The sequence below is a fragment of the Vombatus ursinus genome, unplaced genomic scaffold (genome assembly GCF_900497805.2).
Source record: "Vombatus ursinus unplaced genomic scaffold, bare-nosed wombat genome assembly UNPS02014801.1, whole genome shotgun sequence".
NCBI classification, from domain to species: domain Eukaryota; kingdom Metazoa; phylum Chordata; class Mammalia; order Diprotodontia; family Vombatidae; genus Vombatus; species Vombatus ursinus.
In genome coordinates, this window is record NW_020954579.1 from 11,551,078 (window position 1) to 11,563,713 (window position 12,636).

At 35.8% G+C, this 12,636-nt stretch overlaps 1 protein-coding gene across 1 annotated transcript in view; it reads right to left on the bottom strand.

The window, feature by feature from the left end:
* The window catches only part of MARCH10 (membrane associated ring-CH-type finger 10), a 197,491-nt gene that overhangs the window by 161,435 nt on the left and 23,420 nt on the right, over positions 1-12,636 (bottom strand). Inside the window, 1 exon segment of the mRNA XM_027872972.1 lies at positions 8,719-8,817. Within this exon segment, the coding sequence (XP_027728773.1) occupies positions 8,719-8,817 (99 nt within the window).

Below are 12,636 nucleotides of genomic sequence, written 5' to 3' on the forward strand. Positions count from 1 at the left end.
ATCTATCTATCTATCTATCTATCTATCTATCTATCTATCTATCTATCTATCTATCTATCTATCTATATACATACATATAATTTTTTCCCTCCAACTACCCTAATACTGACAAAGGTCTCATGAGTTACAAATATCATCTTTCCACACAGGAATGTAAACAGTTCAACCTTAATAAGTCTCTTATGATTTCTCTTTCCTGTTTACCTCTTCATGTTCCACTTGAGTCTTGTATTTGAAAGTCAAATTTTCTATTCAGCTCTGGTCTTTTCATCAAGAATGCTTCAAAGTCCTCTATTTCACTGTATGACCATTTTTTCCCCTGAAGAATTATACTCAGTTTTGCTGGTTACGTGATTCTTGGTTGTAATCCTATCTCCTTTGCCCTCCGGAATATTATATTCCATGCCCTGCGGTCCCTTAATGTAGAAGCTGCTAAATCTTGTGTTATCCTGATTGTGTTTCCACAATATTTGAATTATTTCTTTCTGGCTGCTTGTAATATTTTCTCCTTGACCTGGGAGCTCTGGAATTTGGCTACAATATTGCTAGGAGTTTTCCTTTGGGGATCTCTTTTAGGAGAAGATAGGAAGATTCTTTCAATTTCTATTTTGCCCTCTGGTTCTAAAATATCAGGGCAGTTTTACTTGATAATTTCTTGAAAGATGATGTCTAGGCTCTTTTTTTGATCATGGCTTTCAGATAGTCCAATAATTTTAAAATTCTCTCTCCTGGATCTATTTTCCAGGTCAGTTGTTTTTCCAATGAGATATTTCACATTGTTTTCTAATTTTTCATTCTTCTGGATTTGTTTTACAGTGTCTTGATTTCTCATGAAGTCACTAGCTTCCAACTGCTTTATTCTAATTTTAAAGGAAGTATTTTCTTCAGTAATCTTTTGGACTTCCTTTGCCATTTGTCCAATTTTGCTCTTTAGGGCATTCTTCTCTTCGCTGGCTTTTTGGACCTCTTTTGCCATTTGGGTTAGGCTATTTTTTAAGGTGTTATTTTCTTCAGTATTTTTTTGGGTCTCTTCTAGCAAGCTATTAACTTGCTTTTCATGATTTTCTTGCATCACTCTCATTTCTCTTCCCAGTTTTTCCTCTACTTCTCTTACTTGCTTCTCAAAATCCCTTTGGAGCTCTTTCAAGGCCTGGGATTGATTCATATTTTTCTTGGAAGTTTTGGATGTAGGAGCTTTGACTTTGTTTTCTTCTTCTGGTTGTATGTTTTGATCTTCTTTGTCATCAAAGTAAGACAATATAGTCTGATTCTTTTTGTGCTGCTTGCTCATGATCCCAACTGATTACTTGAGTTTTAAACTCTGTTAAGGTAAGAGTCTGTCTCCAATGTGGAGAATGTACTGTACCAAGCTTCGGGGGTTTGTACAGCTGTTTTCAGAGATACTTCTAGGGACCTGAAAAGTGTCACTTCTTCCAAGGTGCTATGATAAGGGGTGAGGTGTTTTCTCTCCACTACCACAATAAGCTCCACCATGCCAGCACTCCTCCTTGCCCCAGGACCACCCCTCAGAACTGTGACTCAGATCCAAGCACAGGCAAAGCAAGAGATTTCTGCCTCAGCCCTGGCAAAGAGATCCTTGCAATCCCCCTCTGATCAGCCACTCAATTCCCCCTCAGTCTGTGGGCTGGAAGCTCAGGACACAGCCACTGCCCCAAGGGCATGCTCGGGACTTGAGGCTGAGACCTAGCTTCTCCTCTCACCGCAGTCACAGACTTCTCCCACTGACCTTCTAAGTTGTCTTTGGCGTTTGTGGGTTGAGAAGTCTGGAAACCTCCACAGCCTCTGAGGCCTGCTCCAGGGTCACTGTGGCCTGCGTGCCCACGCTGAACTGCGCTCCTCTCCCCACCCAGTGTGATATACCTTTCTGATCATCCATTCAGATTGTCTTGGGCTGGAAATTTGTTTTACTCTGTTTTTTTGTGGGTTCTGCTGCTTTAGAATTTGTTTAGAGCCATTTTTTATAGGTATTTGGAGGGGTTTGGGGGGGAGCTCTATCAAGTCACTGCTTTCCCTCCGCTATCTTGGCTCCGCCCTGCTCTAGGATCCAAATTCTTAAAGAAGTTAAATGAATTACAGGAAGAAATAGACAGCAAAACTATACTAATAGGGGACCTCAACCTCTCCCTCTCAGAACTAGATAAATCTAATCACAAAATAAACAAGAAAGAAGTTAAGGAGGTAAACAGAATTTTATAAAAGTTAGCTATGATAGACCTCTAGAGAAAATTGAATGTGGATAGAAAGGAATATACCTTTTTCTCAGCAGTACATGGCACCTACACAAAAACTGACCATGTATTAGGGCATAAAAACCTCACAGTCAAATGCAGAAAGACAGAAATATGAAATGCATCCTTTTCAGATCATGATGCAATAAAAATTACACGTAACAAAGGGCCATGGAAAGACAGATCAAAAATTAATTGGAAACTAAATAATGTAATCCTAAAGAATAAGTGGGTCAAACAACAAATCATAAAAACAGTCTATAATTTCATCAAAGAGAACAATAATAAGACAACATACCAAAATTTGTGGGATGCAGCCAAAGCAATTCTTAGGGCAAATTTTATATCTCTAAATGCTTACATGAATAAAATAAAGAGCATATCAATAGATTGGGCATGCAACTAAAAATGCTAGAAAAAGAACAAATTAAAAATCCCCAATTAAATGTCAAATTAGAAATTCTGAAAATCAAGAAAGATTAATAAAATTGAAAACTACTGAACTAATAAATAAAACTAGGAGCTGGTTTTATGAAAAGACTAATTAAAATAGACAAACCTTTGGTTAATTTGATTAAAAATGAAAGAAAACCAAATTACCAGTATCAAAAACGAAAAGGGTCAATGAAGAGGAAATTAAAGCAATAGTTAGGAACTTTTTTGCCCAACTGTATGCCAATAAATCTGACACTCTAAGTGAAATGGATGAGTATTTGCAAAAATATAAATTGCCCAGACAAACAGAAGAAGAAATAAATTACTTAAATAATCCCATTTTAGAAAAAGAAATTGAACAAGCCACCAATGAACTCCCTAAAAAAAATCTCCAAGGCCAGATGGAATCACAAGTGAATTTGACCAAACATTTAAAGAACAAATTCCAATACTACATAAACTATTTGGAAAAACAGGCAAAAAAGGACTACTGCCAAACTCCTTGCATGACACAAATATGGTGCTAATACCTAAACCAGGAGGAGCCAAAACAGAGAAAGATAATTATAGACTAATTTCCATAATGAATATTGATGCAAACATTTCAAATAAAATATTGGCAAAGAGATTATAACAATTTATCATGAGGATCATATACTATGACTAGGTGGAATTTATACCAGGAATGCAGAACTGGTTCAATATTAGGAAAACTATCAACATAACTGACCATATCAATAACAAAACTAATGGAAATCATATGATTATCTCAGTAGATGCAGAAAAAGCTTTTGACAAAAGGAAAAATGATCCACATGTACAAAAATATTTATAGCAGCTCTTTTTGTGGTGGTAAAAGATTGGAATTTGAGGGGATGCTCATCAATTGGGGAATGGCTAAATAAGTTGTGGTATATGAATGTGATGGAATACTATTGTGCTATAAGAAATGATGAACAAGTGGATTTCAGAAAAACCTAGAAAGACTTAAATGAACTGATGCCAAGTGAAGTGAGCAGAACCTGAACATTGTACACAGTAACAGCAACACTGTGTGATGATCAAGTATGACAGACTTAACTCTTCTCAGGAATACAATGATCTAAGACAATTACAAAAGACTCAAGATGGAAAATGCTATCCACATCCAGAGAAAGAACTATGGAGTCTGAATGTAGATCAAAGCATTCTATTTTCACTTTTATTTTGTTTTCTGTTTTTTTCTTTCTTGTGGTTTTCCCCTTTTGGTCAGATTCTTCTTTTACAACATGAATTATGTGGAAATATGTTTAACATGATTGTATATGTATAACCTATAACAGATTGCTTGCTGCCTTAAGGAGGGGGGGAAAGAAGAAGGGAGGGATAAAAATTTTGAACTCAAAATCTTATAAAAATGAATGATTGAAAACTATCTTTAAGGGCAGCTAGGTGGCGCAGTGGATAGAGCACCAGCCCTGGATTCAGGAGGACCTGAGTTCAAATCCAGCCTCAGACACATAACACTTACTAGCTGTGTGACCCTGGGCAAGTCACTTAACCCCATTGCCTAGCCAAAAAAAAGAAAGAAAGAAAGAAAACTATCTTTACATATAATCAGAAAAAATGAAATACTATTAAGTGGAAAAAAAGAAAAAAATACTCAAAATTAGAATGCAGCAATACATAAAAAGATTAATAATGACTAAGCAGAATATATAACTGATATAATTTAATACTAGGAAAATAATTGGTAAAACAAATCATATCAATGAAAGGAAAAATATAAAACATATGACCATATCATTAGATGCACAGAAAACCTTTAATAAAATACAAAATTCCTTTATGTTAACATTAATAAACATGGATAGAGGAATATTTCCTTAATGTAATTTAAAAGTACACATTCAAAACCACAAGTTAACTTTATAAGTGTGTGCATGTGTATGTATGAAAAAAAAACCACTAGAAACATCCCAATAACAACAGGCACACCAGGTATAAAACAAGGTTATCCACCTGGTCATTTCTACTTGGCATAGGAACAAAGATTTAGAGCTAGAAGGTCACCTAGTCCAAACCAAATTATTTTACAGATAAAGAATACAAGTTAGCAATAAGCCATGAAAAAAAGATGTTATCATGTCTCTATTGTTAGCACTGGGGTTCTTAACCTAAGGTCAGTAAATTTTTAAAAAAAATTTTTGATCATTGTATTTCATATAATAATATAATTCAGTATAGTTTACTTTGTAATCCTATGACTTTTATGCATTAAAAAAAAACTTATTCTAAGAAGGGATTAATAGGCTTCCTCAGACTGTCAAAGGGTGGGCCAGGATACAAAAAAAGGTTAAGAACTCCTACTATAAAGAACATGAATATAGAGCTAGAAAACCAAAGGTAATAAACCAAAAATAATCATAATCACAATCATAATCATAATAATTTACTGAAGTAATAAACTACTTTAGTAAAGTGCCTGGATATAAAATAAACACATTTATGTAAGATTTTATTCCTTATATTAACTGAGAACTGTTTTATTGGTGGTTAAGTTTATAATAAGAAACAAACTGATAAAAACAAAAACAAAGTACAGCAGAAAATGTGCTCAATTTTAAGTTGGAGGACTTGAGTTCACTTAGTACCAGTATGACCTTAGATAAGTCACTCCACATCTCTACACCTAATTTTTTCATCTTTAAAACAAGAGAGAGGGAGGTATTTAAAATATATATTCTGGCTCTATATCTGTATACATACAAATATACACATATATAATATATATCTTTTGACTGAATCCAAATTTTCCAGAACAATTGTAAAAAAAGGCCACACATGGCCTTAAGGCCGCAGGTTCCCCATCCCTGGAATACAGGATTTTCTAAATGGAGGTTAAAAATGGTTAATAATCACATAAAATGGTGCTCAAATTCCCTAATAATCATAGAAATGCACATAAAGACAACCTAATGATCCCAACTTACATGTGATGAATTGGCCAAGATAGTTTAAAAAAATATCACTGTTGGAGGAGGTATGGGAAAGTTCTAGCACATTTGTATCACAGAATGCTGCAAACTTTTTGGAGTGAAACATGGCTACACACACACATATAAAGATTCACAAAAGTTGCTATACCCTGTAATTTAGCAATTCTACTGCTAGGGCTTTATTCTAAAAGACCCTATGAAAAGGTAAAAAGAAACTATTCACATGAAAATATTTATGGTTGTTTCATATGTAGAAGCAAAACCAAAAATAATACTAGAAATATTTACCTATATCTAGTATTTGGAAAATGTATTAATAAATTATGGTATATCGTATTCATGAAACTACATCATGGCATAGAAAGAACCCTGGATGCTTGAGGGCCATGCCAGCATAATGCCTGTTCTGCAATGCTCTGAGTACAGGCTCCATAATGGGCCTGTAATATCTGGTCCAAGGACCAGCCCAGCTAAATTTGGAAAGGCTCATCACTTAGGTTGGCCTCAAGAAGATTGATTTTTTTGGCCACAGCAACTCTTGAAAACCAACTGATAAATCAGAAAGACTGTGGTCTGTTATCAGTGGAGTGAAATAACCACACTAACAAAATTACAGTTGCTTTAAGTATGAAAACATAGGAAGGTCATGGAATAGTATGACAACATAAAACTATAAACATAAAAAATACAAGCAAATACTTATTTTAAGTATTACAAAATTAAGGCAGAAGAAACAGAACAATATATACAATGAATTTTAAAAGGAAAACAAAATAAAAGGTGATGGAGCTGGAGATGGACTCAGATATGGAGACAGAGCAAACATCTTTAGTTTATTAATATTTAGTGCTGAACTTTATTAAAGTATGCTCACAACTCTCCTATCCTAAAAATCCTTCCCTAGGTTCTATGATTATCTCAAGTTACTATCCTATCTCTCTTCTTCCCTTCACCATAAAACTTCTTGGAAAAACTGTCTTCACTTTGTTTATCTGCTTTTCTCACCAACTCTGTAGTTCTTAACCCTTTACAATCTCGCTTCCACTCACTTCTCTACTGTAGTGGCCTCCTCAAAGATGACCAAAGACCACCTAATCACCAAACTGATCGGTCTTTTCTCAGACATCCTCCTCCTTAACTTCTCTGAAACATCTGAAACTGTACACCATCTCCCTAGTTTCAAGAGGCCCTTACTCATCTTTGGTTTCTGTGATACTACATTTTCCTGGCTTCCCTTTCTACCTCTCTAAGCTACTTTCATTTCTCTCATTATTCTCTCATTCTCTCACTTAATTCATTACATTCACTTAATGACTTCTCTTCTTTTTCCTGCCCCCTACATGTTGATTGATCCAGGGTTCTATTCAACGTACTCTTTTCTTTCCTCCCAATACAGTCTCCATTTGCAATGTCATCTGTTAACAGCTTCAACAAATCCACTGATCAATCCTTGACTTCTCTTCCAAATTCTAGGCATGAATTTCCAAATGTCTCCTGATTATCCCTACCTGTCTACTGTAGTGGTGCCTCCAATTCAGTGTTTCCAAAGCCAAACTCTTCTTCAAAACCTATTCTTCCTAATAACCTCCTAATTTGTGCTGATGTGGCCATTATTCTAATTATACACTTAAAACCTCAGCATTATCTTTGCTGACTCTTTTTTTGTCCCCATCTAATCAACTTGCCATTTCTGCTGCTGCGATTTTTTTTTGTATTCATCATTTCTTCTGTATTACCATGATTCAGGTCCCTGTTACCTCTAGCCTGAAACTACTATAATCACCTCCTAAATGATTTCCTGATCCGTGGTCTCTCATTGTTCCAATCCATTTTACACAATGCTGCAAAATTAATCTTCCTAAAGCGCAATCTAATCATATTTTGTCCCCTCTCCATGACTTTAAAACCATCAATGACTCCCCTATCAAAAAAAGTACAAATTCCTTGGCCTACCACCACAGGTCCTCAGTGATTTAGCTCCAACCTACCTCCTTACTAGTCTTATCTTCCAATACTTCCATTCAAATACACAAATGGGATACTCACCATTCCTAAATATACCTGGTCCCTCTCTCCCTCTTTGCACATTTTATCCTTCTTGAAATTCTCTGCTCCTATTTCCATCTGTTCAATTCTTAGCTTTCCTTTGGTGTCCAACTTAAATGCTACCTCTTTCACCAAGCTTTCTCTGATTGCTACCACACAGTTAGAGGTACTAGATCTATTCTTTGAACTACCATAGCACTTTGCTCCTGTTATAGCACTTGCATATTCTATATGTGTATAAAAGTTATTTGTATGCCCTTATCTCCACCAATAGAGAAGGTGACAGAGGTCCATAAGGGAAAAGACCATGTCTAATTCTACTATTATATACTATACTATATTATTATATTACTATTATATACTATACTATATTACATTCTCCACAGTTAGTACACAGTGAGTACTAAATAAATGTCTGTTAAATAAATGGATGTTGAATGACTAACAAATATCATTTGAACATAGTTCATGGTCCTCAGACCTCACCTAGGATAGATAAAATTCTTCTCAGAAAGGTCACAAATATAAGTTAACTAATAGTGGGTAGATTTAATCTAGAACTAAATAATGATATAACTATGAATTATTAAGAGAAGAATTCTTGTTCCAATTTATGAGTTTTCATCTTATAAAATTATAATGAATGCAACCTAGTGATTTCAATGAACACAGTCACTAATAAGATGCAGTGCCTCCAACTTTGAGAATCATAGATTTTTCAAGTGGAAGGTCCTTTGCAGTCCGTTTTGTTCAAGTCATTATTTTATAGACGAGGAAATGGACAGGGGATGCTGATGTAGCTAGCTGGTATAACAGCCAAGACTGAAATTGAGGGCTCAGAGTTCCTTGTCCACTGCTCTAGCCACTGTATCATATTTTAGGATTTTCTATTATCTACTATTCACAAAAGACATTAGCATTTTCTGGATTGACATACACATAAAGCAACAACACAATCTCTTTTTTAAAAAAGACAAAAGTTAAAAACAAGACCAAAAACCTCTAAGTACCTGTCTAGAAGATGATATACATGAAGGTCGGGGTCTCTCAAAACTTGACTCTTGCCTACAAAATTGATCTCGTTTCTTCTCCTGTCTTCTCAGGCACGCCTAAAGAATAAAAAAGTTACTATGTCTCAGGTTTTTATTTTGTTCCAGAGTTTACCCTCATTATAATGAGCCTTGGAAACTGATATATATAGACATCTATCTATCTATCTATCTATCTATCTATCTATCTATCTATCTATCTATCTATACATATATATGTGTGTATATATATATATATATATTTTTTTTTTTACCAGACCTGTGATTTCCCAGTGAGAGACTACTTTACCAGGGTAGATCAGTATATTCTCTGCAACATATAGCCCTGGGCTATTTAGATATTAAGTAACTTGCCAAAGATCACACAGCCAGTACATATCTAAACCCAGATTCTCTTGACTTCAAGGCCAGTTCTTAATCAAACAAGTAACAAGAATTAGGTATCTGTTGTAGATGCACTGGAGATACAAAGAATGAAACAATATCCCCTCTGAAGGAGCTGATACTCTACTGAGTGAAACAGCAAGAACACATATATGACAAATAAATATAAAAAGAATAAACACAAGGTAGTTAGATACAAAGTAGTTGGGACAAGGACACTAGCACTTGGGAGGAATCAGGAAAGGCTTTATGCAGAAGGTGGTGAAGGAGTACATCACAGCCATGGGGGACAGCCTGTGTGTACGAAAGCACACAGACAGGAGATGGAGTGCCACATGTGAGGAATAGAGAGGTCAGTTTGGCTGGATTATAGGATGTGGAAAGGGGAGTAATATATGATGAGAATGGAAAGCTAAAATGATAGGGAGCCACTGGAATTAATTGACTAGGAGAGAAACATGATCAGAGCTAAGCTTAATCACTTTGGCCACTGTGTAGTAGATGGAGAGAGAGAAAGACTTGAGGCAAGGAAACTAACTAGGAAATGTTGTAACAGACTAGGCAGGATAATGAGGGCCTGAATGGAGGTGGTAGTGTTCTGAGCAGAGAGAAGGGCCAGATCATTAGAGATGTTGTGGATGTTGAAATAGTTAAGATTTGGCAAATGATTTTATATTTGAGGAAGAGTGAGGAGTCAAGGATCACAATGAGATCATGAAGCTGGGAGACTGAAAGAATGATGTTGCCTTCAACAGAAACAAAAAAGTTTGGAAGAAGAATATTGGGGGGAGGAAAATTTGGAAGAGGAATGTTTCTTGGGAGGTGGGGTACAATGAGCTCTGTTTTGAACACGTTGAGTATGAGATGTTTCTGGGACATCTAGTTTGAAATGTCCAATAAATAATTGGTGATTTAGGACTAAACGTGAGGAGAGAAATTGGGCCTGAATATATCAATCCATCTGTGAATCATCAGCAAAGAGATGATAATTAAGTCCACAGAAGTTGATGAGATCAGCAACAGGGAGAATATAAAGAGAAAAGAAAAGAAGGCCCAGCAGAGAACCTTGGGATCCAGCCACAGAGGGGGGATGATATGGATGATGAGCCAGCAAAAGGGACAGAGAAGATAGGATCATATAGCTAGGAGGAGAACCAGGAGAGAATAGTTTCACAAAAACCTAGAGGGAAGAGAGTATCCAAGAGCAGAGGATGTCTGACATTGTGAAAGGCAGCACAGAGTTTAGATGGACGAAGACTGAGAAAAGGCCATCAAATTTGGCAAACTGAGACATAACTGGTAACTTAAGAGGGGAAAGTTTCAGTTGAATGATGAAGTTGTTCTATTCATGATGCCATAGTGCCTTGGGAGTCATATATCCCCAAATCTTCTTTTAACATCTGTCAACCAATACAACAGAACCCATTTTAAACCCCTCTCTCCTTAACTCTTTTCTCTTTTAGCTAGATCAAAAGAATTAACTGTTTTGATGAAATTATTGTTCTAATAAATATAAACGGTTTATCACTTTGTTAATTATGCATCTGAATAATAGCTTCCTTTATCAAATTAATGTCTGAGTAAAACCCATACATTTCTTATGAGATCAAGGTTGTTTTGTATCATAAACAAAATCAATCCCCAAATGCAAAATATTATTTATAAAAGATGACCTTTCTTTGTTACTGAGAGATCCACTGTCAAAATATTTCTCATAGTATTATATCAGAAACAGGTTATCTGCTGTGATAGTGAAGAAATTTTATTTGAAAATATAGAAACCGAGGGAAAGGAAGGAAAAGACTGAGTAAACAGGAAATCTCCAGGAGCTACACTACCCAATCCTACCCCTAGAGTTCCAATGTTACTGATTCCAGCCCAATACCAGGTAACCTGCCAGAACCCTACAGCCTCCAACTGCCAGCATTGGAGGCCCCAGCACACAAAGTCAGTGACCAGGCCCTAGGCTCCCAATAAAGAAGCTTGGGTCACTGCCCTCTGCTCCCCATCAGGAGAGCTCAATCTCTTTAAAGGCCAGGAAATAAGCAAACACCGTGAGCAAAAAGAAATGTATGATAGATTCTTATTATGGATAGATTCTATATTATGAAGATCAAGGCAGAAATTCTGAAGAGGACAACACTGGCAACAAACCCACATCTGGAACCTCAAAAGGGAATATGAACTGGTCTGAAGCCCAAAAAGCCTTCTTAGAAGAGCTCAAGAAGGATTTTAAAAGTCAAATGAGAGAGGTAGAAGAAAAAATAGGAAAAGAAATGAGAGGTATGCAAGAGAGAGTCAATAGCTTAGAAAAGGAAGGACAAAAATTAACTGTAGAAAAAAAAATCCTTAAAAAATACAATTGGCCAGCTGGAAAAAAAGTACACTGAAGAAAACAAGTCCCTAAAAATACAATTGGCCGAATGGGGAAGGAGGTACAAAATCTAATAGAAGAAAACAATTTGTTAAAAATTAGAATTGGGCAAATGGAAGCTAATGAAAGAGCAAGAATCAGTCAAACAAAAACAAAAGAATGAAAAAATAGATGAAAATGTAAAATATCTCACTGGTAAAACAACTGACCTGGAAAATCGATTCAGGAGAGACAATTTAAAAATTATGGTCTACCTGAAAATCACAATGGAAAAAAAGAGCCCAGACAGTATCTTTCCGGAAATCATAAAGGAAAATTTCCCTGAGGTCCTAGAACCAGAGGGTAAAATAGCCACAGAAAGAATCCACCAATCACCTCCTAAAAGAGATCCCAAATTGAAAATGCCAAGGAATATATTAGCCAAATTCCAAAATTACCAGGTCAAAGAGAAAATACTGCAAGCAGCCAGAAAGAAACAATTTAAATATCATGGAACCACAGTCAGGATTACACAGGACCTTGCAGCTTCTACATTAAAAGACCATAGGGCATGGAATATGATATTCCGTAAGGCAAAGAAGCTTGTATTACAACCAAGGATCAACTACCCACCGAAAATGAGCATAATCTTTCAGGGGAGGAGATGGATATTCAACAAAATAGGGGACTTCCAAACCTTTCTGATAAAAAGACCAGAGCTCAACAGAAAATTTGATCTTAATACAAGACTCAAGAGAGACATAAAAGGGTAAACAGGACAGAAAAAAACAACAACATATTATTAATAAGGGCAAACTGTTTACATCCCTACAAGGGAATATGACACTAGTAACTCTTGAGAACTGTATTGTTATTAAAGGGGTATACCTAGAGGGAGTGGGTATAAGTTGACTTTGATAATGATAAAATGTAATGATAAAAAAAATCTAATCAAGTAGGTTAAATGGATCTAAGTAAGTGAATCAATCTGATCTGAGAAAATATACTGAGAGAAAAGGAAAGGAGGAGGCAGACAAGGGTAAATTACATTACAGGAAAAGGCACAAGAACCTGTTATAGGAGAGGGAAAGAAGGGAGGGAGATGAGCATTGATTGAGCCTTATTCTCATCAGATTTGGCTC